Genomic DNA, 22654 nt, shown 5'->3' with positions numbered 1-22654 from the left:
CTTATGTAACCGAAGCTGCCAACGAATTTCCCTAACATGTTAGCTGAAATATATGTAGTACCATGTAAGTTGCAACATGCTGATAAGTTTGGCCTATATATCCACTATGAAATTGGATTTCCATGTTTAAATCCTGCATTTTAACAAGCTAGAGAGATGATATATAGTAGATATTGTGAACTACATATTTAGTGGCAAGGAATTGAGGGTGATCTTAAGATGACGATAGGATATGGTACATCTGCAATTCATGCGCAATTTTATAATAATTAATGAATACAATCTGCTGAAACATAGCCATGTGCAGAAAAAAGTTGAATGGACTTGACATTGGAGTGGGTCTCCGCTCTTCCACCAAAGAACAGCAACGATGTTAAGGTGTAGAAGATAACAGTTTAGAGAACAATCAAGTTTTTTTTTTTTTTTTGGCTAAGTCAAAATGATTCATTAATTGAATATAAATGGTACAATGAGAGAAACAAAGTTTTTCCTATGATTTCCAGCAGAAAATCAGAGCACCCCTAAAACACAAACAACACCCCAAAGAACAAAAAAAAAGGCATAAACAGACCCTCAATACTGTATTACATATCAGAATCAGAGAAAACAGCACACAGTGCATATCTAAACATGTAACTTAACATGACAGACTGGCTATATCCGCACCACTCTCTGCACACTATCAATCAAGTCATTGGCCTCCTCGAAAGCCATTTGTCCACAATTTGTACTACCACTAAGCATAAAATATCTCTTTATCTGTCAACATCAGATTTAGTTAGACCTCGACAAAAAGTGTTAGCTTCTCTAAAGTATGCACAAACACAATATCACCAATAATTTTTTTTAAAAAATGGTCAATTTTATTTAAAATGTATCGTAGTTTATTCTATAATCTAGACTTTACGTTACATATTCATAAAACAATCACTTTAGAGTTAGATTCAACAATGAGAGATTTCTTACCAATCCATGCCGATAAGACAAAAACTTTAAAAACATTTTTAATGGTCATTAATTTTGCAAATTACAATCCATTATACCCAAAAAAATAAAGAAAATTACAAGCACAGAACCACATGAGTCTCTTAGCACCCCTCCACAACCTGCCAGGTCTAATTTAACCCTAACAAAACCTTCTAACATTAAATTTCAGTTCATTTTCTTTGGGAGAAATTCAATAAATTCTTTTCTAACTTCAAAAGAAGTATATTGGAAATTCCTAAGCTCAGACCATCACCCGACTTCATCAATGCAACTATTGCCTTCAATTGCTTTAACCCATAATGTTGATCTCATCTTTATCATTAAAAAAAAAATCTCCCCCATCTCATTTTTTACCATTAAACACAACATCATTGCTTGCAATCCACAATGATCAAAATGTAGGCACCACACACTGTTAACCACCTCTTTTCTAGACATCAAGCATCATAACATCTTCACAAGACTTAAGGACCATTTCCACAGGCATTGGAGTCACCCATAGTAGTCTCCACCATTTAAACATGTAAAACTAGACAATTCATGAATAATCACATGAGATAAGAATATGATCACAATCCTCCTCCATTAAACAACCCCATATAAATAAACATTGATTATTCTCAAACAAGACTCCTCTGGATTTCAAAATAACTTTTAGTAGGAATGCGATGCAAAATAACTAACCACAAGAAACCCTCAATCTTAGGAAGAATAATGTATTTCCAAATTGAGGAGAATCATACCTTTTCCACGTTCAGGTATGATATGATGATCTAGAGCGACTATAAGTCTCTAATAGAGAAGGAGCGTTGTGATCAAGTTCCCATCTTAGCTTATCGTCCTTCTCCCTGTCAAGGTATACATCTTTCAGAGACTCTACAAAACTTCATGCAATGAACTCAATTCCCACTCAAAATTCTATCTTTGAAAATGCAGATTCCTTTGTCCTCATTGTTCCATGCCTCTGCTACTCTAACCTCCTTGTTAACCGCTATAAATAGTCTTGGAAACGTTGAACTAAAGGGATTGGCTGTAGTCCAATTTTTTTTTTTTTTTTTTGAAGATTGTATCATATCCTTTCATTGCAAAAGAAAGGGAAGACCCCCTGTACACAAAAGAGAGCGACCTGACTGATGAGGAGATGTCAGGCCAGGTTGTAATGAGCTTGGCTTACAAAAACATAGCCAGCTGATCAGACTATAATCTATCTATGTAAACAACCATTAACAAAATCGGTAAGAGAATCCACTATACCCCAAAATGACAAATAACATACAAGGGCGTGCGAGAAAAGGAACAACCCATTCTGTAAGTTCCTTTTACTTGCAGACCGTTCCATAATGAGTAGTCTGCCACAGCAAACAGTCCTCCCTGTAATGAACCTGCAACAGCTTTCCATTAATAAACCAGCAGCAGAAAATTCAACCAGCGTACAAGAAAGGTCACTCAAACATTTAAGGGAAAAGTTCGAGCAGTTCATGTGGCCTGTCCACGCCTAATTTCGCAAGGTTATCGCAAGCTGTAGTCCAATTGTTTAACCAGAAGAAAACATCTCTTCCATTCCCCACCATCCGACTCGTTTCTACCCACCAATTTCTCCACTCCATCAAATTTTGGTACATTCACTATATTTCTCGAAACATTTGACATTCTCTCCTTAAGCTGATTCAAGGCAGCCAGTGCAATTTTCCTGCATCATATTTACCACAGATGAGCCTTCACCACAGAGCCCTTTTCAACCCCATAACGCCACTATCACTTTCCTAACATGATTGAAATCTTATGATAAAAATTATAAAGTCCCAACCCTCCCAATATCTTCGGCTCACATACTACTGCCCATATCACCTTTGCAATCTTCCTCCTATTGTCATCACCTCTCTAAGAGAAGTATCTTCCAGGTTTCTTAATCACTCCTTTAGGTGCTTGAAAAACTGATAAGTTGTACACAGGCAATGAGTTCAAAACAAAATTTATAAAAATAATCCTTCCTCCAAAAGACAAATATTTCTTTTGTCATCAAACGAGCTCGTTTTTAAATTTGCTTACCATTGATTTCCATGTTCGAGGGCTTCTAGAGTTCACCCTCGATGGAACACCAAGATACACAAAAGGGATAGATCCCATTCTGGATGGCAAATTTCTGCCATTTCCATACTAAAACTCTTTTAATACAAAATTAATATCGGTGTATTTTTTAAAATCAATATCATATCTGCGTATGTGTGAAAATTAATATCAAACCTGTGTATGTGTAGAAATAATATCATACTTATGTCTTGAAATTAATATCAAACTTGTGCATGTATGGAAGTTAGTTAATATCAAACTTATGTATGTGTGGAAATTAATATCATACTTGTGTATGTCTCGAAATTAATATCTAACCTGTGTATATGAAAATTAATATCAAACCTGTTTATGTGTGGAAACTAATGTCATACCTGTGTTTGTCTTTAAAACTTAATATCAAACTTGTGTAGGTATGGAAATTTATATCAAGCTTGTGTATGTGTGGAAATTAATATCATACATGTATGTGTCTTGAACTTAATATCAAACCTATGTATGGTAATAAATATCAAACCAGTGTATATGTGGAAATTAATATCATAGCAGTATATTTGTGGAAATTAATATGAAACTTGTGCATGTTTGGAAATTAATATCATACCTGTGTATGTGTACAAATTAATATCATATTGGTGTATTTTTGGAAACTAATATCAAACCTAGTATGTATGGAAACTAATATCAAACCTATGTATACATGGAAATTAATATCATATCAATGTATTTGTGGAAACTAATATCAAAATTATGTATGTTTTGAAATTAATATCATGCCTTTGTATGTGTGAAAATTGGTAACATATTGGTGTACTTTTAGAAACTATTACCTAACCTTTTGTATGAATGTAAATTAATATCAAAACCTGTATGTGGAAATTAATATCAAAACTTTGAATATGAGAAAACTAATACCAAACTGGTGAATGTGTGAATAACATACTCGTGTCTGGAAATTATTAACATATTTGTGCATGTTTGGAAATTAATAACATGTTTGTGTATGTATGAAAATTAATATCAAACCTGTGTATGTGTGGACATTAATACAATGATAATAGTAATAGATAAAAATTTAATTAGTGAATTCATGTAAAATACATGTAACACCATAACAATGCTATTTCATTAAAAAAAAAGATTGATTAATTTAAAGCCAGATTAAAACTAGAAAATTGGCCCACCATTGCTAACGGGTTGATGAAAAATATTTACCTTTTTTAATGAAAAAGAAAATGTACACAAAAGAAGTTCAAAATAATAAAAAACAAAAATGCATAGTTCTATTCCACATTTTTCTCCTTATTCTATTTATATTTTTTTATATTTTTATTTAACTTTCATTTATTTATAAATTGTATAGATTTGAATTTGCTGTTACCATTTTGATAAGAGATTTCGATTAGGGTTGAAAACAAATAGATTGGATTTTTAAAAATAATTAGGAATTTATTCTTATGATTGAAAATATATATATTTTAAATCAAAAGCTTTAATCATGATTTTTTTTAAGTAAAAGTGAATCTAAATCCCCTGCCCTTTTTCCTATCCCAATTTGCTCCCCAACTCTCACAAAGTACCATACACTTACCTTTTAATTATTAATTAATATATATTTAATTTTAATTCTTTCCATGTTTATCTCTCATATTTCCTTTTCTCTATCACAAAAGGATTACTGGTTTAATTTTTTTCCTTATTTCTCACAAAAGGAAATATGAGAGAGAAATAAGAAAAGAATTTAAAATCAAATATGCATTAATTAGTAATAAAAAATTAAACACATGATATTTTATGAGAGTCAGAGCACAAAGTGGGATAAGAAATAAGGATAGAGTATTTGGATTGGGCAAATGTTGAATATCAAAATTCAAAAGGTTTCTAAATGCTTAGTTCAAAAACAAGGAAAAGAAAAAGTTAAATGTGTAAATAAATCTCCAAATTAGACCAAAAAAATCAATTTAACCCATTTCCTTTTATTACGTTTAAATAAGCCTTTGAATTCTTATTTTAGATCGAATAAGTCATTTTCTCTAATCGTTGACCAACTTTCATTAGTCAATGGTACAGTTAAAGCGAGCACAAGTCAGTTGCAACCGTACAACCGATCAGAATCGACGTCAGCGGCCACAATCAGCTCGGTTATTTAGTGTCGATTTAAGGGGTCAATTTTAACTATCAGTTTAGAAGGTTGCACGATTCAATTTTCGGCCACACATCTTCCCCACCCGAGCTAGCAGAACAACTGAAGGGGATGAGTGAAATTCCATTTTTATCTTTTTAATCCCTTTTTTTCTTTTTTTCCTTCCCCGATTTTTGCATTCTCTCATCAAATCAACCCTTTTTTTTCCCTTTGAAACCCTAAAAACTTTCTTCCTTGGTCCTAATCAATTGTCGTTGCCAACCCCTTGCTGCCATCTCCACTCTCCTGTCGTCGTCCTCCTCCTCGCCAGTCACCAGTTGTCTCTTGCTGTCATCTTCCCTTTGTAACAAATTTATCTTCAAGGTATATTTAATGTTGAGGAACTTGAGTAGTTGACAGATTGTGCTTGCTATATGAACAATGAAATTCAGATTGTTTTGTATTTTAATGGGTTTTGTGATTTGTGAGGCTTTTGTTGAGATTTTTTTTTTTTTTGCTATGTAAAGTGTGAACAATGAAAGCTGGTCTTTTTAGCCTTGATCCCTATCCCAGATGTGCTTTTGCAATCCAACTTGTTTGGTTATGTAACTTATGTTGATTATGTTGTCTCATGTTTGGTCTACAAGTGGGTTTCATGTATGGGTTTACATTTAAGAGCAGAATGTTTAGGTGTACATTGAATGAATTTGTGCACCAAATGTTTCGTTTTTTTAATTTAAAAAAAAGTTGTTTATTTTCTTTATTAAATATTTTTTAAATTAGTACTTACAATATGAATATTAGAGAAAATTGAACTTGATTTTTAGATAAAGAAATATACATTTTTTTTCTTTATATAAAGAAATATAAAGCTAGGATTTAGAAATTAATTTGGATTTTATATTATTATTTCTTTTTAAACTCTTTAACTAACTATTATTCTTTTTTTTATTAATTAGACCATAAATAATAAAAACTTTTATTCATGTCTAAGTCTCTACATAATTCATAACATATTATCATTGACCAAATTTAATTCATAACATTCTAGCATTGGCCAAATTGATGCTTGCATTGATACTTTTTTTCTCCAAGAAAATTTGTTTTATTTGCAAGTTCTTATAAAACTTAATCAATAAATCATAGAAATGTTTAGGTTTTGACAAATAAATTCATGTCACACCCTTATTAAGTTAAGTCTATTTGTCCAAAAATTAAAATGTGTATAAGAGTCAATTTTTTTGCTAATTAATTTAATCCAAAAATCACATGTTCAACCTCTCATAATGGAAAAGAGATATGAGTCATATAAGGGGCACATCAATCAAAGAACAAATTGAAAATATTAATCCAAAAACAAAAAAGGTATATCAACCAATACTTTAATTTTCTGTTTTCCATATTCATAAATCAAAATTAATTTAGAAATTGTTTAAGGATTTAAATCATTTATATTACGCTCCATTAAAGTATGACAAATTAGAAAATGAGATGGTTTGGGTTAGAACTTAGAAAGAGATTTTTAATCTTCATAATTAATACTTACAATATTAATATTAACAAAGAAATATACATTTTTTCAATTTTTTTTGCTTGTTTTTTTTTTTGGTTATGCATGGTATTATTATTCTTTTTCACTTTGGCATACCATATTTACTTATATGATGATTTTTTTTTTTTTTGCAGATGTCAAATGAAATTGAGGAGAATATAAATTTAGCAACTAATGACTCAACATCTACACCTCAAGTTGATGTAAGTGTTATTGAAGGCAACGCAAGAAGTGAAGCAGTAAGCTCTAAACCATAAAAGCACAAGGAACCATCAAAGACATCATTGCTTGTGTGGGATCACTTCGCAAAATTTGTTGATGACAAAGGTAATCATAAGGCTAGTTGTAGTCATTATGATAAGGTCTTATATGCTGATACCAAAAAAATAAAACATCTTCTTTAAATAATCATATTAAGATTTATCTGAAGTTGAATATACTCTGTGCTAGTGAGGAGAGTAATCAAATGGAATTAGTTTTTTCATCAAGAGGAGATGTGTCTTTTGATGGTTGGAAATTTGATCATGATGCATTTAGAAGGAGTTTAGCTAAGATGATTATTATAGATGAGTTGCCTTGTAGATTTGTGGAAGCGAAAGAGTATAGGAAACATATGAAAGAAGCATATCTTAGATTTCATATACTGTCACGATGGGCTATTGCTAGGGATTATTATAAGGTTTATGTTGATGAAAAAACTCATATGAGAAAATTTTTGAGATCATATTCTAGTAGAATATGTCTCACCACAAACACATGGACTTTGGTATGAAGAATTAATTATTTATATCTAACTGCTCATTTTGTTGATAAAGATTAAACGTTGCAGAAAATGATTTTGAACTTTTGTCCCATTACTAGTCTCAAAGGTCAGACTATTAGGAAGGCAATTGATAGATGTTTGGCTGATTAGGGGATTCAAAAGATTTTTTCTATTAATATTGATAATACTAGTTCCAATGATGTTGCAATAAGACATTTGAAGAAAAAATTTATATGTTGCCAAAACTAGTATTTTATGAGGTAAATTTTTTCATATTAAATGCGTTGCACATATTGTTAATCATACTGTGACTGATGGGTTAAAAGATATCAATGACTCAATTGCTCGTGTTAGAGCAGCAGTGAAATATATTAAACAATCTCCTTCTAGATTAGCTAAATTTAAGGAGTGTGCTACTAGTGCAGGAGTTCATAGTAAGTGTTTATTGTGTTTAGATGTGTGCACCAAATGGAATTTTACTTTTTTTATACTCGATACAACTGTGAAATTTGAGAGGGCTTTTGCATCATTTGAGTATTGTGATAGAAGTTACATAAGTGAATTAGCGAGGAATAGAGATGGGGTGCCTGATGAAAATGAATAAGCAACTGTTATGAGGATTTTTTTTTTTTTGAAAGAGTTTTATGATATGACTGTGAATGTTTTAGGTACATTTTATGTCATTGCCAATTCTTTTCTTAATTCTATTTCTGATGTGTGTGACACTTTGATTGAATGGCAACAAAGTAATGATGTAGATTTGAAGTCTATAACAATGAGTATGAAAACTACATTTGACAAGTATTGAGAGAATGTGGAAAAAATGAATTTAGTGTTGTACATCGCCTCAATTTTTGATCTAAGGAAAAAGCTTGCTTAGGTTGAATTTACTTTGCAAGATATGTATTTTCCTGAGCAAGCTCTGTTGATGTTTTCTTTATTGAGAAAAACAATGGATGAGTTGTTTTAATGTTATAAGTATATGTTGCAATCCCAACCTTAATTTCTTGTTTGTGAAAGTGGTCAACAGTCTCAAATGTCAATGAGACAAGTCACCGGTGGTGAAGGTGGGCATGGTAGTGCTATTATTTCGAGTGGTAAGGACCCAATAACTACTAAGAAAAGATTAGATGCTTTTAAAAGGCATCGGTTAAACAGTGGCTTTGAATAGCATAAATTGAAATTAGATAAATATTTATTTGAGTTGGTGGATGATGATTGTTACGACCCGAAACTCCCCTCGAGCCCGTGACAACCCCCTCGATGTCTCGATCAACACTCATTACTCGAAATGTCAACCGGAACCCCGCAAGGATTTAATATCAGTTTCTCATTTTCTCTGTGAGTAACCGTTGCCAAATATCACGTTTTAAAAGATTTTAAACTATTTCCAACTTAAAACAATAAAAAATAATTTTTGTCTCACAGGGGTATTTTAGTCATTTTTCTCTAAAAATTTCGAAACTAACTAATAATGTAGTATACGGTGCAAAACACATATTTCATAATCAAAAATAAATTTGGATATCTAAAACATTCGTTTAAAGTGAAATTATGACTATTAGAATAAAATAAAAATATTGAATAAAATACTCAATTTTCTCATAAAACAATATTTTTAAAACACTGCGTAAATAATTTTTATTTACAGTGTAAAAGCAAAATAAATTTCTACATACAGTAGTACAGATAACTGAAGTATGCAATTTAATTTACAATGACATGTGGACCCCCAAATGACAAAAATGAACGAAGGTTGCAAACTTACAGTTTTTGAGGAAGTAAAGCCAACTGTGGCCTTCGACGATATCAGCTATCTACAGCCTATACTGAGTTTGAAATGGGTGGAAAGGAGGGTGGTGAGATTATAAAATTCCAGTGAGTAAACAAATACTATCTAAAATATGTAAAGCTGAGTAAATGAAGACAGATAAAACAGTTTAACATATTGAAATTCATCACCTTTCAACTTGTTTCAACCAAATAAAATCAATTCATATAAATCGAGTAATCAACATGGCTTATGAATTTCTTAAAAGCTTTGGCTTGTGTCAAAATCATTCTCATACCCAGTTATCATGGATGCCTTGATCGAGGGCTATCCCAACCGAGTCCGCCAAGGCTGTTAAAAAGTCATGTACGCATAAATTATGTTTTTATTTTGAAAACATAGTCGTTCCTTGGCGTTGGCTGAGTTCACCCTCACGCGGTGGTTTAGCGTGAAGTGAACTCTAAAGTGTTAACCTCAGGAGTTATCCATCCGTGCCTCTCATACTGAGGTAAGATATAATGGGGTTTACCGTGCCCCTCTAATAGGTTGGTCCACAGAAACCCGTCCACTGCAGTAAGCTAATAATTATCCACCAAATCAATAAAATTCCAACAGCATGACGTGGCAATTATTTTACAACACAGCATGTCAAGGCAAAACAACAGTTCATACATTTTCAGCACATTTACCAAATCCAGCCACTCATGTCCACATTATCATAAGCCATTCAATTCAAACCATAATTTACAACACAGCAATTGATCTCCAATTACTCTATTTTCCAAAACCATCATTCAATTTCAAGACAATTTTATAAAATTATTTTCATTAAATCACATTTTGTTTATAAAACTGAAAAATTAATCATTTAATTCATTTTTCATGAAATTCACAAAATCGGATAAAAATCACTTTAGATAATTAAGATGATAGTAAGGTTACTCACAATGTCTAGAGTGTGAATTTTTGAAGTACTCTGACTACTGGTCCTCGGATGCAATTTTCTTACCTTTATCAGAGGACTCACCACCTTGACATAGTACAAAATCGAGAAACTTACTACATTGGTACTAAATCGAAATTAAACTAATTTAGACTACTAATGTATGATATGGAATGCAAAATGCACGAGTAACCATCTAAACCTGATATTGACCTAATTCGTCTTATCACCCGATTAATTGGCCAACGCGTCCAATTTAGCTCCAAATTGCTCCATTTATTTTCCAATACCTTAATTCACCAAACACAAGTCAAATAACCTAAAATTTGGCAAAACCATCTTCACTTTTCTTCTTAAAATTTTCGATCAATAATGGTACATTAACACCGTGATTTTTCCTACTAATTTTTCACACCATAATTCATCATTTTCTAACCAATTCTCTTAAAATAAAAAATCAAATTCATCCTCACTCAATACAAGGTAGGTTCGGCCATTGATGGGTGATGGGGAAAATGAATTATTTTCTTGTTGTTTTGCTTCTAGACATGATAAAATAACTAAAAACACTAACATAACTTGAAATCAAATCAATTTAACATCATTCTCTTTCCATACCCATTCGGCTAGCCATGATATCTTGTGATTCAACCATGGAAAATGCAAAATAATGCATGAAAAAGGTAGATCATAAGTCAAAATCAAGAAATTTTACCTTTGATTGCTTGATTACTTGAAATCCATCAATTTTTCTCTAGAATTTTCACCCTAGGGTTCTTGTTCTTTCTTTTCTTCCTTTGTTCTTCTTTGGCCAGACATATGAATGAGAAATGGACTGATTTTATGCTGATTTTTAAGCCAAAATAATGAATGGATGAGATTTTGACACATGTCATCATTCCATTGGTCCATGTGTCATACTTAACCATTAAGCAATCTCTCTCCACCACTTAAATTTTCTCAATTATCCATGATAATATTGGGTAAAATCCATGTGCTGGACTAGTGTTGGGTGGTGTAAAATTACAATTTTGCCTATGGGGTGGTAAAATGACTATTTTGCCCTTATGCTCGAAAAAATACCGGAATTAAAATTTTTCACTTCTCAACCTCAAATCATACTCCAATGAGTCAAATGTGATCAAAATCTTTTAAAAAAAATTCTCATTTTGTCCTTGAGTGGCAAAATTACCATTTTATCCCTAGATAGTGAAATTTTCGATTTGACTCCAAATTGATTCTCGAACTCCAAATCACATTTTTAAATCATTCATGGATTGTAAAATTTTCAATTTCACCCTAAAATCTCTATTTGATCTAGTTCGAGGCTTAAATCAACTTTGTTGTACCTCTAGGTACAATACCTACTTTTATAAATTTTTCGGGACTCTTTTAGCATGCAAACATGCTATCCATCACATGTATGTTCTGTCAAGTATTTTATAAGGTCGGACTTTACAATGATGCTAGCGAGGATACTGACTTTGATGTTCTCATGTGGTGGAAACTCAATTAGAATAGGTTTCCTATACTTGCTACTATTGCTCATGATGTATTAACGGTTCTCATATCAACAGTTCCTTCAGAATCCGCTTTTTGTACCGGTGGACGTGTGCTTGATGCATATAGGAGTTCTTTGACTCCTAAGATCTTGCAAGCACTTATTTGTACTCAAGATTGGCTATATGAAAAGCACGTGGTGATCCGAAGCAGCTTGACGATGATTTGGATGAGATCGATAAACTTGATTTCAGTAATTATTTCTTTGTTTCTTTAGTTCTTTGTTTAATTTACCATAATATAGTATCATTTTTTCTCAATTTATTTCTTTGTTTCTTTAGTTCTTTATTTAAAGATTTTACCATATTTGTTCTTTTATTTTTTAGATTTATTAAAGATTACGTTAAAGCCTATACGGTAGACTAAGGCTGGGTCTGACTCTGACTCTGAGTAATGTGTTGTTCCTATTGACTATTTTCACTTTTTAGGTAACATTATCCATAAGTGTTATGCATATTTACATTTATAATTTATTTAGATTATCTTAACATAATTATTTATACTAATTATTTTATATTTTAATATTTTTAGAAACATGTTTTGAAAAATTGCTACATTGGAGTTAGAGGATTGAGGTCCATCAAATCTATGTTTTAAATTTTAGTAATTTATGTTGTGTCACTTTTGGTTGTGTAACTTTTAACTTTTATTAATTTGTAGTATGTGCAGTTTATTAATTTATATTGTACTTCTCAGATTTAGAGTAATTGCATTGCATATTATGTACAATTTATGAAGATCCTTTTCCCTTATCTTTTTCATTTTATTTAATCTACTTGTTAGCGAATTTAGTATATAGTATTTATTGCTTCTTTAAAAAAAATAAATTATTGATTTTACATTCTTATAAATAAATAATATGGTGTTTATTCATTTTTATTAAACAAAATTATATACTGTTTAATTAGATAATTAAAAATAAATCATATGAGTTGAATTATTTATTTAAACAATATGGGCTTAATTTTAATTATGAAAATGACGTTGATACAAATTTAAGCCCAAACCCAATACAAATTTTTCAATGGTTTTATCATCTTTAGGCCATTTAAGCTTAAGCCCAATCCAAGCCTAATGCAACCTCCCACTGACCGAAATCGAGGGCGATTTTGATTAAGCGATTTCCCTTACGACCGGTCAGTTTTAGTCAATCATAAGGGAATGTCGCTTTTAGTGGTTTTGGTTTCTCCCGAAATCGAAACCGATTGATGCACTCTTTTAGGTACAATTAGCAATTTTTTATGTCACATCATTTGTCATATGATACGTTGATGTGTTATCTTGATGACATCAAAACCACGTAAGAGATGATGTGACATCAAAAATTGCTGACTAAGAATTAGATTTTTTTTTCCTTTTATCTATTTAAATGTCCAAAAATTATTAATTAGAGATTTGAAACAAAAAATTAAAAAAACCCTAACTGCTTAAAATTAATTATTATCGTTTCTTAACTGATTACCATATTTTTAATTGCAATCATTCTTCTTAACAAAAAAAAAAGCATAATCTAACTTTTTCAGTTTGATTAAAGCCATTGTTGCTCGACTGAAAGTTGGTGTAGAGAAATCTAAAAATATCCAGAAACGATTATGAAAAAAGAAAGAGTAAGGTAGGGCACACGAAGTTAATAATAATGAAACTAGTAAAGACACACAATGTTGTTTCACAATAAAAAATAAAAAAGCCAAATCCTTTTCTTCTCTTCCTTAGAATTTGTAAGGAAAATCAGATAGTGTTGAATTTTATTTACTGGCAATAATAGATTCTCTTTCCACATCTTTGACAGTTTGTGAAAATTCTAGACTATCCAAATAACGATTTTAGAATAGAAATTGTAGACAAAGATGGGACATTTTGATTATAAGGTACATTGGGCTTAGGGAATGTTGAAGAAAGTGAATATTTGTTCGTGAATATTGATTTGTTTAGGCTATTTGAGTGTATGGTTGTCTTATGTAATTAGATTTAGGTTTTTTTTTTTGCTTTTTGTAATCAAACTGAAAAAGTTGGATTAGGTTTTTTTTGTTAGGAAGGATAGTTTCAATTAAGAAAATAGTATTCAGTTAAAAATGGAAAGTAATAAGTTTGAAGCAATTAATTTTTTTTTAAATCCCTAACCAACAATTTTTGTACATTTGGATGGAATAAGGGGAAAACACCCAATTCTTAATCAACAATTGTTAATGCCTCGTTATCTACCACGTGATATTAATGTCATCAAGATAACATATCAACATATTACGTGACAGATGATGTGGTATCAAAATTTGTTAACTAAGGGAGAGGAGCTTATTTGATCCAAAATAAGAGTTCCCAAGTTTATTTAAACACAATAAAAAGATAAGGGTTAAATTAACTTTCTTGGTATAATTCGAGAACTTCTTTGGGGTATTTAATAAAAAAAAAAAAGCTTGTAAATGCTACTTCAAACATAGGCTATCCTAATTCCTCAATGAAGTGGTGGCATAGTTTATAAGATAGTATCACTTTAGAAACTTACTCTTCATTAAAGAGATATAATGATCGGTAAAATGTTAAAAGATATATTTTCACAGTTCTTGTATCAGTAAAAAATAAAATAAATTTTAATGTATAAATAGATACCTTTTTTCAATTAATATAAAATAAATTTTAAGAGACTTTTTTTCAATTAATAGATATAATTTTGGCTAAATAATTAAATAAGCCCATAAATTATATCAAAAAAGTTAATTTAACCTATATCTTTTTATTGCATTCAAATAAATTCCTGAGTTCTTATTTTTGGTCAAATAAACCCATTTTATTAATTGTGGACTAACATTCATTAGTCAAAGGTATAGTTAGCAATTTTTGATGCCACGTTATCTGCCATGTGGATCTTAATGACGTCAATACCACGTAACATCAAAAATTGCTGACTAAGAATTGAGTTTTTCCTCTTTACCCATCCAAATGTTCCAAAATTATTAGTTAAGAATTTGAAACAATTTTTTTTTTTAAAAAACCTAATTGCTTCAAACTAATTAATTTTTTATCCAACTTTTCCAATTCGATTAAAGCCATTATTGCTCACAAATAAATATTCACTTTCATCAACATTCCCTAAACCTAACATCCCTTATAGTGAGAATGTCTTCTTTCTATTTGTAATTCCTATTCTTCATCTAAAAATCATTTTTTAAGCAATCTTAAATTTTCAAAAATTGTGAAAGATGTAGAGAGATAATTTATTATTGTCTTCCTCTTCTCAAAATCATATCTAAATATTCTCGAATTTTTCTACATTCCCCAAACTAACATACCTTATAGTTAGAATGTCATTTCTCTGTCTGCAATTCTTATGCCTTTTCTAATAATCGTTCTTTGGATAGTTTTAAATTTTCAAAAACTATGATGATGTGTAGAGAAAATTTATTATTGACTTCCGCTTCTCAAAATCGTATTTAAGTATTGTCGCATTTCTATATACCAACTTTTAGTCAAACAACGATGGCTTCAATCAAATCGAAAAAGTTGAATTAGGCTTTTTTTTTGTTAAGACTAATGACTTCAATTAAAAAAAAGACAATTAGTTTAAAAATGATGGTAATCAATTAAGATGCTAATTAGTTAGGAAATGACGGTAATTGGTTTGAAGCAATTGATTTTTTTTAGTGTTTTGTTTCAAATCTCTACCAATAATTTTTTGATATTTGGACGATTAAAAAGAAAAAAACCTAATTCTTAGTCAATAATTTTTTATGTCATGTGATATTGATATTGATATTGATATAATCAAGATAAGACACTAACATATCACTTGACAAATAACATGATATAAAAAGTTATTGATGGTAATGTTGACTAACAAAAGTTAGTCAATAATTAGTAAAAAAGATTTATTTAACTCAAAATAAAAATTTAGTGATTTATTTAAATATAATAAGAAAATAAAAATTAAATTAATTTTCTTAGTATAGTTTCGGGAGTTATTTGTGTATTTAAATTATATTTTTTAAGTTAAAAATGTGTAATTTGGTATCCGCTCAACCCAAAAGGAATTAAACAAAAAGAAGTTGAAGTTAAAAATATACAAAAAAAAAAAAAAGGTAAAAAGGAGCAACTGATATTTTTAACCGATAAAAAATAAATAAATTAAAATAAATAGAAAAGGGTTTTAGGGGATTTGGCGGTTAGGGTTTTAGTCAGATTGATATATTTCGGCAGTAGATTTTTTTTTTGGGCTAAAAAGTGAAAACGGAGTCTGCCCGACCTTTCAGCTTATTTTTCTTTTTTTTAAAAAAAAAAAATTGGTATTTCGTAAGAATTCTCTGTTTCTGATCCCAAAATCCTGAAGGTATTTTCTCTTTCAACTCTCGATCTTATGGGCTTTTTGTTTTGCATGTCATTTGATTTGATTTGTCTGTGTCTTAAGTCTTGACGATTCTTCTTCGTAAATGTTGTTAGGGTTGTAGAATGGATTGAGTGTCGGAGCTACCTCTCGTTCTCTGTCAAGGTAACCCCATGTTCAACCGTCGCCGTCATTCTCGTTTTTGATTTTTCCTCTGCCCTTGTTTTTCGTTTTTCTCAAACGTGAATGTGTGACACTCTGTTCTGCTTGGTTGCTGACAGAGAAAGAGGGGAAATAGTGAAGGAAAATAGAAGTATGGATCATAGGTTTGATGTTGTTTATAGGTTTTTTTTCTTCTTTCATTCCATTTTTTTATGGTTTAATGCTGTGGGGAACTTATGGTATAGGCTCGATCCTTTTTCCCTTAAGCCATTGTAAGGTGTTATAATGAGAGATGCCATCTATGATAAGGGGTTCAAACGTGTGTGATTTGTGGCATCGACTTTTCTGGTGCCTAAGACATGACATTAGTGACCACAAAGGTACTTTGGGTGTGCTGGTGCTCATTGAATATGTGCCACTGTGCTGGTTCTCTTCACTCACTTTCCTTGTAATACTTAGGCATGCCATCGATTTTGTTTTTGTTGTTACACGGGAAGAGAATTAGTCTGAGTGAAGAGGCTGACTTTGGAAGGTCCTGTTGATTACTTGGATCACATGATAGGTTGGTTAAATAACTGATAGTGTACTTGTTGACCATATAAACTGTCCATGGCACTAGGGTTAGCTATGTTAGAGATGAAGCTTTGTTGGCTTAGCAGATCTCCTTTGAATTTAATTACTGGTAAAAAATTGAAATACGTGGCTGAGATGGTGGATAATCAGAGTTAGGGAATTGATGCTAAATCTGTGAATGCTGGTGGTGCATGCATGAACACAATGATTTGACATGTAGGGTTGTATTTAATTGAATACTTATGCTGTTGGAGCTGGCTGTAGAGTGTAGACTAAGACATCATTTTTTTATGTGTGTCCTGTTTATGTGAACGTGACATTCCAAATCAACTGCTGGCTCGTGAAGAAAGGCACTTCAGAAACTTAAACTTTTTTTTTCTAGGACAACACCACCATTGTAATTTGAACAATTATTCAACTACTAGTAATACGGCACACTAGCTTGCATGTCTAGGATAATTGTTTACCTTCTTGCACAGTCAGAGGCAGGGTCGAAGCCTGGGGGGATAAAAATAACATATTATTAATATAAAAGATGAGTAAAAAGTAGCAAATAGAACCCAGTTGATAAAAATATATGGTAAAAAGTATATGCCAAAATAAATAAAAAAGTAGGGTAATTGCGTAGAAATTGTAACTTTTTTATAAGTAAAAAGTAAATAGATTCAAGCATTGTAGTTCATATCACATACTAAGAATTGTATAAAAATTAAAGTCTAATTGATAATTTGTTTAAACTTATAATTTAAGTTGCAAAACTTTTGAAAAAACCAAAAGGGTGATAAGAATAAAAGAAGAAGAAAAAGGAGAGTTGCATCCCCAATTGATTTTGTATGCCAAACATATAGCAACTAAATCTTCATTAATTAATGTATTTACTTAGAAATAAATACCATAAAAAATATTTATTTGACTAACTGAGAAGGTACATAATTTAAGGTATTATCAAGTTTAATTATGCATATTTAAAACGAAAGTAAAAGAAAATCAAATTATTAATTAGATTTAGAGCTAAAAGTTTTGGCAAATTTAAAGTTAGATATCAATTATAAGGATTTCTAAATTGGGTGGGTTGGGGGGGGGGGGGTGGCAATATGAAAATTCTCCTTTTTAATTTAAACATTTACCAAAGAATTCAAAAGCCAGGGGGGGGTGCTCCTGCCCTGGGGATTCACCTCCGGGCAGAGGTGTTTAAATCTAAGGAATCATGTTATTCGATATGCCCACGTCAAGTAGGTGACATTCTAAATTTGATGCTGGTTTTTGAGACATAAGTGCGATCATGTTTTCTCTCCCTCTGTCTCTTTTGGTGGGGGTGGGGTGGGTGGACAGACAAAGATTTAACGGATGTGAATTGAGCACCAGTTGTGTTTGCTAATTGCAAAACAATCTTTCTAGTTTAATTCTTTATTAAAAATCACTCATTAAGTCCCTTTAGATTGCTTTCCAGGTGCTCCAATTTCACATCATCATGATCCAAATTCCGGTTGAAGAGTGTGGCTGTTATTATTGCCATTTTGTTTTGACATTGTGAAAGGTTTTTGTTGCAAAATGCTGTTCTTTTGTTGATTTCAATGATATGTAGTCTTTAACATTGCTTTTATTTTCCTTTTGAGTCGTAGGATTACACCTCGGCTGGTGGAGACGCTAATCCAATTCATTCAGATGTTATGTTGCCAGGTTTAATTCAGATTTTATTTAGTGATTCTACAGATTTTGTCTTGATTGTATTTCCCTTGCCTGAAAAATATTGCCACTAGTGTTTTTCTAGTTCATTTATGCTTTTATTAATTAAGAACTGAAATTGTTTCAGAGAAAGTGAGCACAGTGATCCAAGTATGATGTAGCATTGAGTAGAAATAGTAAAACAGTGATAAAAAACCAGAATAAATGCTAAAATTGATGTAAAATTGAAGTTGGAGCAAGAAAACTAGGGTTTAGGGTTGTAAGACCACTAATGAATAATATATTCAAGTATAATATGGCTGCTAAATGAGTTTTAAAGATTATTTATGCTAGGTTTACTGCAGGTTTAATCTCAGCCCTTAGATACAAATAAACCTCATCTAATCCTAGCCATTCAAACTCATTAAATGATCACATGCTAGTCAATTGACCATTTAATAAAATGAAAAACATACTAACCATAAACTAAAGTAAAACAGCAAAACCTGAAATAACATTTCAAAATAACTAATTTAAATAGCTTCCTGAATGCTCCTGCATCAAAGTGTTGAGTATCAAATTTTTGGCTTGAAATATGGGGATGAGCAACTTACGCAGTGATTCATAAGGACATCTGGGGCAAGAGATCTAGCATTTGTGGTATGGAGAACTAAAGATACGGTGCTCTTAAATTTTTATAAAGCTTGGTGATTTTGGGTCACAAATACCTTTTGGGCAGCGAGATTATTAAGCTTGCTGTTAGGATTAGATGAGTAGAAGCAGAGTCTGAAAGAGAACACTGTGTGTTACTTGGACTGATCATGGATGAGAATATAGTAGTTATCTGATATTATGAATAGCGATTCTCATAATTTTGGGTAAAACACATATGGGCTGTTTTTGCAATGTGACTTTAAAAAAAATGGCTCAAGTTTTTTTTGATAAGATGTGAGCAATTGATAAGGATATAAGAACTGGGAAAAGCATTATAATTTTTCTGCAGTTCATTTGGCAAATAGGATGTTGATATTTTGGATTTTATGTACATCTCTATTCTCTGTGGCGTTTCATGTTCATGAAAAACTGTTGGTTACATCAGTCATATTTCTTAGTGTTGTACGTACGTGTAGGTGCTTCTGAACTGTACAGAAGTTGTGAGGGGGTAGCTGAAACATCTAAGAAAGGGTTTTGTTGGTTTGAGCTGAAGCGTCTTGGGATGGCAGAGTGGGGTGTCTGCAGGCAAGTTAAATTTGTGAGCTCTCAAGGAGATAGCACTGCCAAACAATCTTCTGGCATAATTGAGGAAGAATATGATGAAGATGATAAAAAAAATGTGAAAACTGAGTTGATTTCATGCCCAGAAGTACGGAAGAGAAAGTGCCCTTCCTCCAACCAACTTAGAAAGGAAAAAGCTGCAAGATGTGGGAAACAAAGGTTAAATAGTGGTCCTAACAAGTGCAAGCAAAACAAGCGCAACAATTCTGCAGAGAGATGGTCCACTGAAAGGTGAAAACCTTAATTGCGCTGTACTTAATTTTTATACTTATGTTTATGCAGTATTTTCTTATATATGGTACATGTTTCGAAGATATAAGCTGGCTGAAGAAAGCATGTTAGAGGTCATGAAGGCTGAAGGGGCTGAGTTTGAGAACCCAATATCTCGGCCTGCTTTGAGAATGGCAGCACGTAAACATATTGGTGATACTGGGCTCTTGGACCACTTGCTGAAGCACATTGATGGAAAGGTGGCACCAGGTGGCACCGATCGGTTTCGGCGCTGTTACAACACTAGTGGAGTGATGGAGTATTGGCTTGAGAGTGCTGACCTGGTCAACATACGAAAAGAGGCTGGGATCTCCCCATTTTGGCGGAAACCAGATGGGGTCCCCTTTCAGGATTCTGCTTGTGCTGTAGAACTCAAATTGCTTAAAGAAGAAATGGCCAAAATGAAGAGGTGAGGAAACTGGATTAACAGCTTTGTTAAAGATGAAGCCATAGATGGTCTTGTTTTCATCATCTCAGGTGCCCTCTATTTTTTGTAAATAGGGAGATGGAGGAACTGGTATCCAAGCAGCAAGAACAAGGCCAAGCTAATTTGATTGAGGTGATGAAGGAAACATTTTGAAATGAAATATCATTAAGATAACTTTGTGATGTTCACTTGAATTCTTTGTTGTTCTACAGGGGATGCAGAAAGAATTGTTGAAATGGAAAGCGAAGACAGATGAACGCCTGATGGAGTTTTCAAGCTCTTTGAATGGTTTGCAGGTAAGATAGCAATATCCTCTCTTTAATCTTTGAATTTCTGAAAATCTGATAGATGTTAAACATAAGGTAGGAGGTTTGTATTCTTTTGAAGTTATTTAATACTTGTTTTTGTAACCAAGACAGTTATGCTCTGCACATCGATGTTAGAAGTTGTCAATTACGTGCACTGAACTCTTAGTTTTAACTTTTTTTACGAGAAGGACATGTGCAAAGAACTAGTGACGTGGAAAGCTGGAGTTGAGCAACAGCTTCTGGAAATTTCAAATTCATTGAGCAGTCTGCAGGCATCAAAGCAATGCACTATCTTTAGTCCTTCAGCTTCTGAAAGATGGGAAGATTGGCTGGAGAGCACCAACCTGGACAATTTTCAAGGGGGTAACTTGGCACCCTGGTTAGAGAACCCAGAGCTGATTAACTTTGGCCAGGATGCTGCAGTTCAAGATACAGATCTGGCCCCCCTAGCATGGTCAAGACCTGGTCATAGCCCCTTTCAAGGTCCCATTTGTGCTCAAGAGCTGGATACGCTTAATGAAGATATGGCTAAAATAAAGAGGTAAAGAAAGCTGTGTGACTAAATTTTGGTGGGAAGATATTGTGATTAATGATGGAGCTGCTCTCTTTTGTTATATAAACAGAGATGTGCAGGAAGTAGTGCCTAGGAGGCAAGAGGAAGATCAAGCTAATGTGACACCTGATTCTTCTGTTACTGCCAATTCAAAGTTAGATCTTGATAATTCGGTGCTTCTGTTTCAGGTGATGTCAAACAAAAGAATTTAATTTTTTTAAACTAAGACATGCATGGAAAGGTGCATATGTACTATAACACGTACATGTATATAATTTTTGCTTGTGTATATAATTGTGTGGATGTGTGCTTGTTATTTGAGTGTACTCAGCTCTGCATTAATCTCCAATGAAGGGCCAATTTGGGAATCTCCTCTTTGACAGGAAATGTTGAAGGACTTGGTGAAATGGAAAGCTAAAATTGAACAACAGCTGATGGAGATTTCAAGTGCAGTTAGTGCTATGCAGACATCAAGGCAGTAAACTCTCTTTTTCTTCAACTATCCTTGGATGCAAATGACTGGAGTAATCCCTCCCCACCAGGCCTTCCTCTCTTAATTTTTCTTCTCCCTTTTAAGTTACATTTATATTAGTAGGATTTAGCTCTTGTATAGGACTCACACACACCTGTGGCACCACATCTAACCTCAACCTACAAAGCACAACTTACGTTGTGAGTTAAGTTGTCAATATCATGCTGACAGAGTAGAGACCTCTCTTTCAAGTATAGATTTTTCTGTAGGAATATGCTTAATTTAGTTGATGACCTATGGATTTGTTTATTATATTATATGACCTTTCTTTTACTAATGGTATATATTAAATTATATGAATGTGGAGTGGACTGTTGTTGATTTAGTGGTTTTTTTCAAGTAATGTGCTTGTATTCAATTGTATGTACCATTTTTCTTCTTCTTTTTTTTTTTTTTTTGAATTATTGTTATTGTTTCAAGTAATATCAAGATGCTGACAACAAGCGTTCTGCATTCTAATTATGAAATGGCCAGGTTCTACGGATTAATTATTTGGTCAGTGATACTATTATCAATGGATGTAAAACAGCAGCTGAAGAAATCAACATATATGCAGGGAGATGATGAGAGATCCAATTGGATTGCTTTTGTTTCTTTACGCGGGATGGGGCAATGCCATGCTGGGGCTCGAACCTAGTGTTACATGCCTTAGGACCCAAGTGGGGATAGATAGGTCATAGTCATACAAAAGTAGAAACACTATTTTACGAATTAAAATTGTAAATTGAAGGCTTAGCAAAATGCATAATTTTAATTTTTTACATAAAATAATCAAGTCTGCTCATCTTTTTTAAATAAATATAATT

The 22654-nt window shown here is 32.2% G+C and overlaps 1 protein-coding gene and 1 long non-coding RNA gene across 6 annotated transcripts; both read left to right on the top strand.

The window, feature by feature from the left end:
* LOC18612023 lies at window positions 5037-8259 on the top strand. The gene is made up of 2 exons (XR_001926487.1): window positions 5037-5563; window positions 6866-8259. It is a non-coding gene; the product is annotated as an uncharacterized LOC18612023 (long non-coding RNA).
* On the top strand, window positions 15926-22173 carry LOC18612022 (protein DYAD). Of its 5 annotated transcripts, none has more exons than XM_018114234.1 (10): window positions 15926-16089; window positions 16200-16248; window positions 18441-18498; window positions 19614-19989; window positions 20072-20437; window positions 20530-20587; window positions 20668-20751; window positions 20952-21304; window positions 21387-21504; window positions 21700-22173. In XM_018114234.1, exons 3-10 carry the CDS (start codon window positions 18489-18491, stop codon window positions 21796-21798), a joined length of 1464 nt encoding a protein of 487 aa, XP_017969723.1. In that variant the 5' UTR covers window positions 15926-16089; window positions 16200-16248; window positions 18441-18488; the 3' UTR covers window positions 21799-22173. The 5 variants fall into 5 exon arrangements, with proteins under 5 accessions (XP_017969723.1, XP_007048650.2, XP_017969724.1 ...); XM_007048588.2 differs by having other exon boundaries at window positions 15942-16089; window positions 18484-18498; XM_018114235.1 differs by lacking the exon at window positions 16200-16248 and having other exon boundaries at window positions 15943-16089.

This window comes from Theobroma cacao, chromosome 1, assembly GCF_000208745.1.
Source record: "Theobroma cacao cultivar B97-61/B2 chromosome 1, Criollo_cocoa_genome_V2, whole genome shotgun sequence".
Lineage (NCBI taxonomy): Eukaryota > Viridiplantae > Streptophyta > Magnoliopsida > Malvales > Malvaceae > Theobroma > Theobroma cacao.
This window is presented reverse-complemented; position numbering and strand designations above follow the sequence as displayed.

Excerpts from the sequence above, each read along its gene's own strand:
- LOC18612022 (XM_018114234.1), top strand. Across the intron at positions 19,990-20,071 it reads GAGAGATGGTCCACTGAAAG|ATATAAGCTGGCTGAAGAAA; the intron begins GTGAAAACCTTA and ends CATGTTTCGAAG. Across the intron at positions 21,305-21,386 it reads GATATGGCTAAAATAAAGAG|AGATGTGCAGGAAGTAGTGC; the intron begins GTAAAGAAAGCT and ends TTATATAAACAG.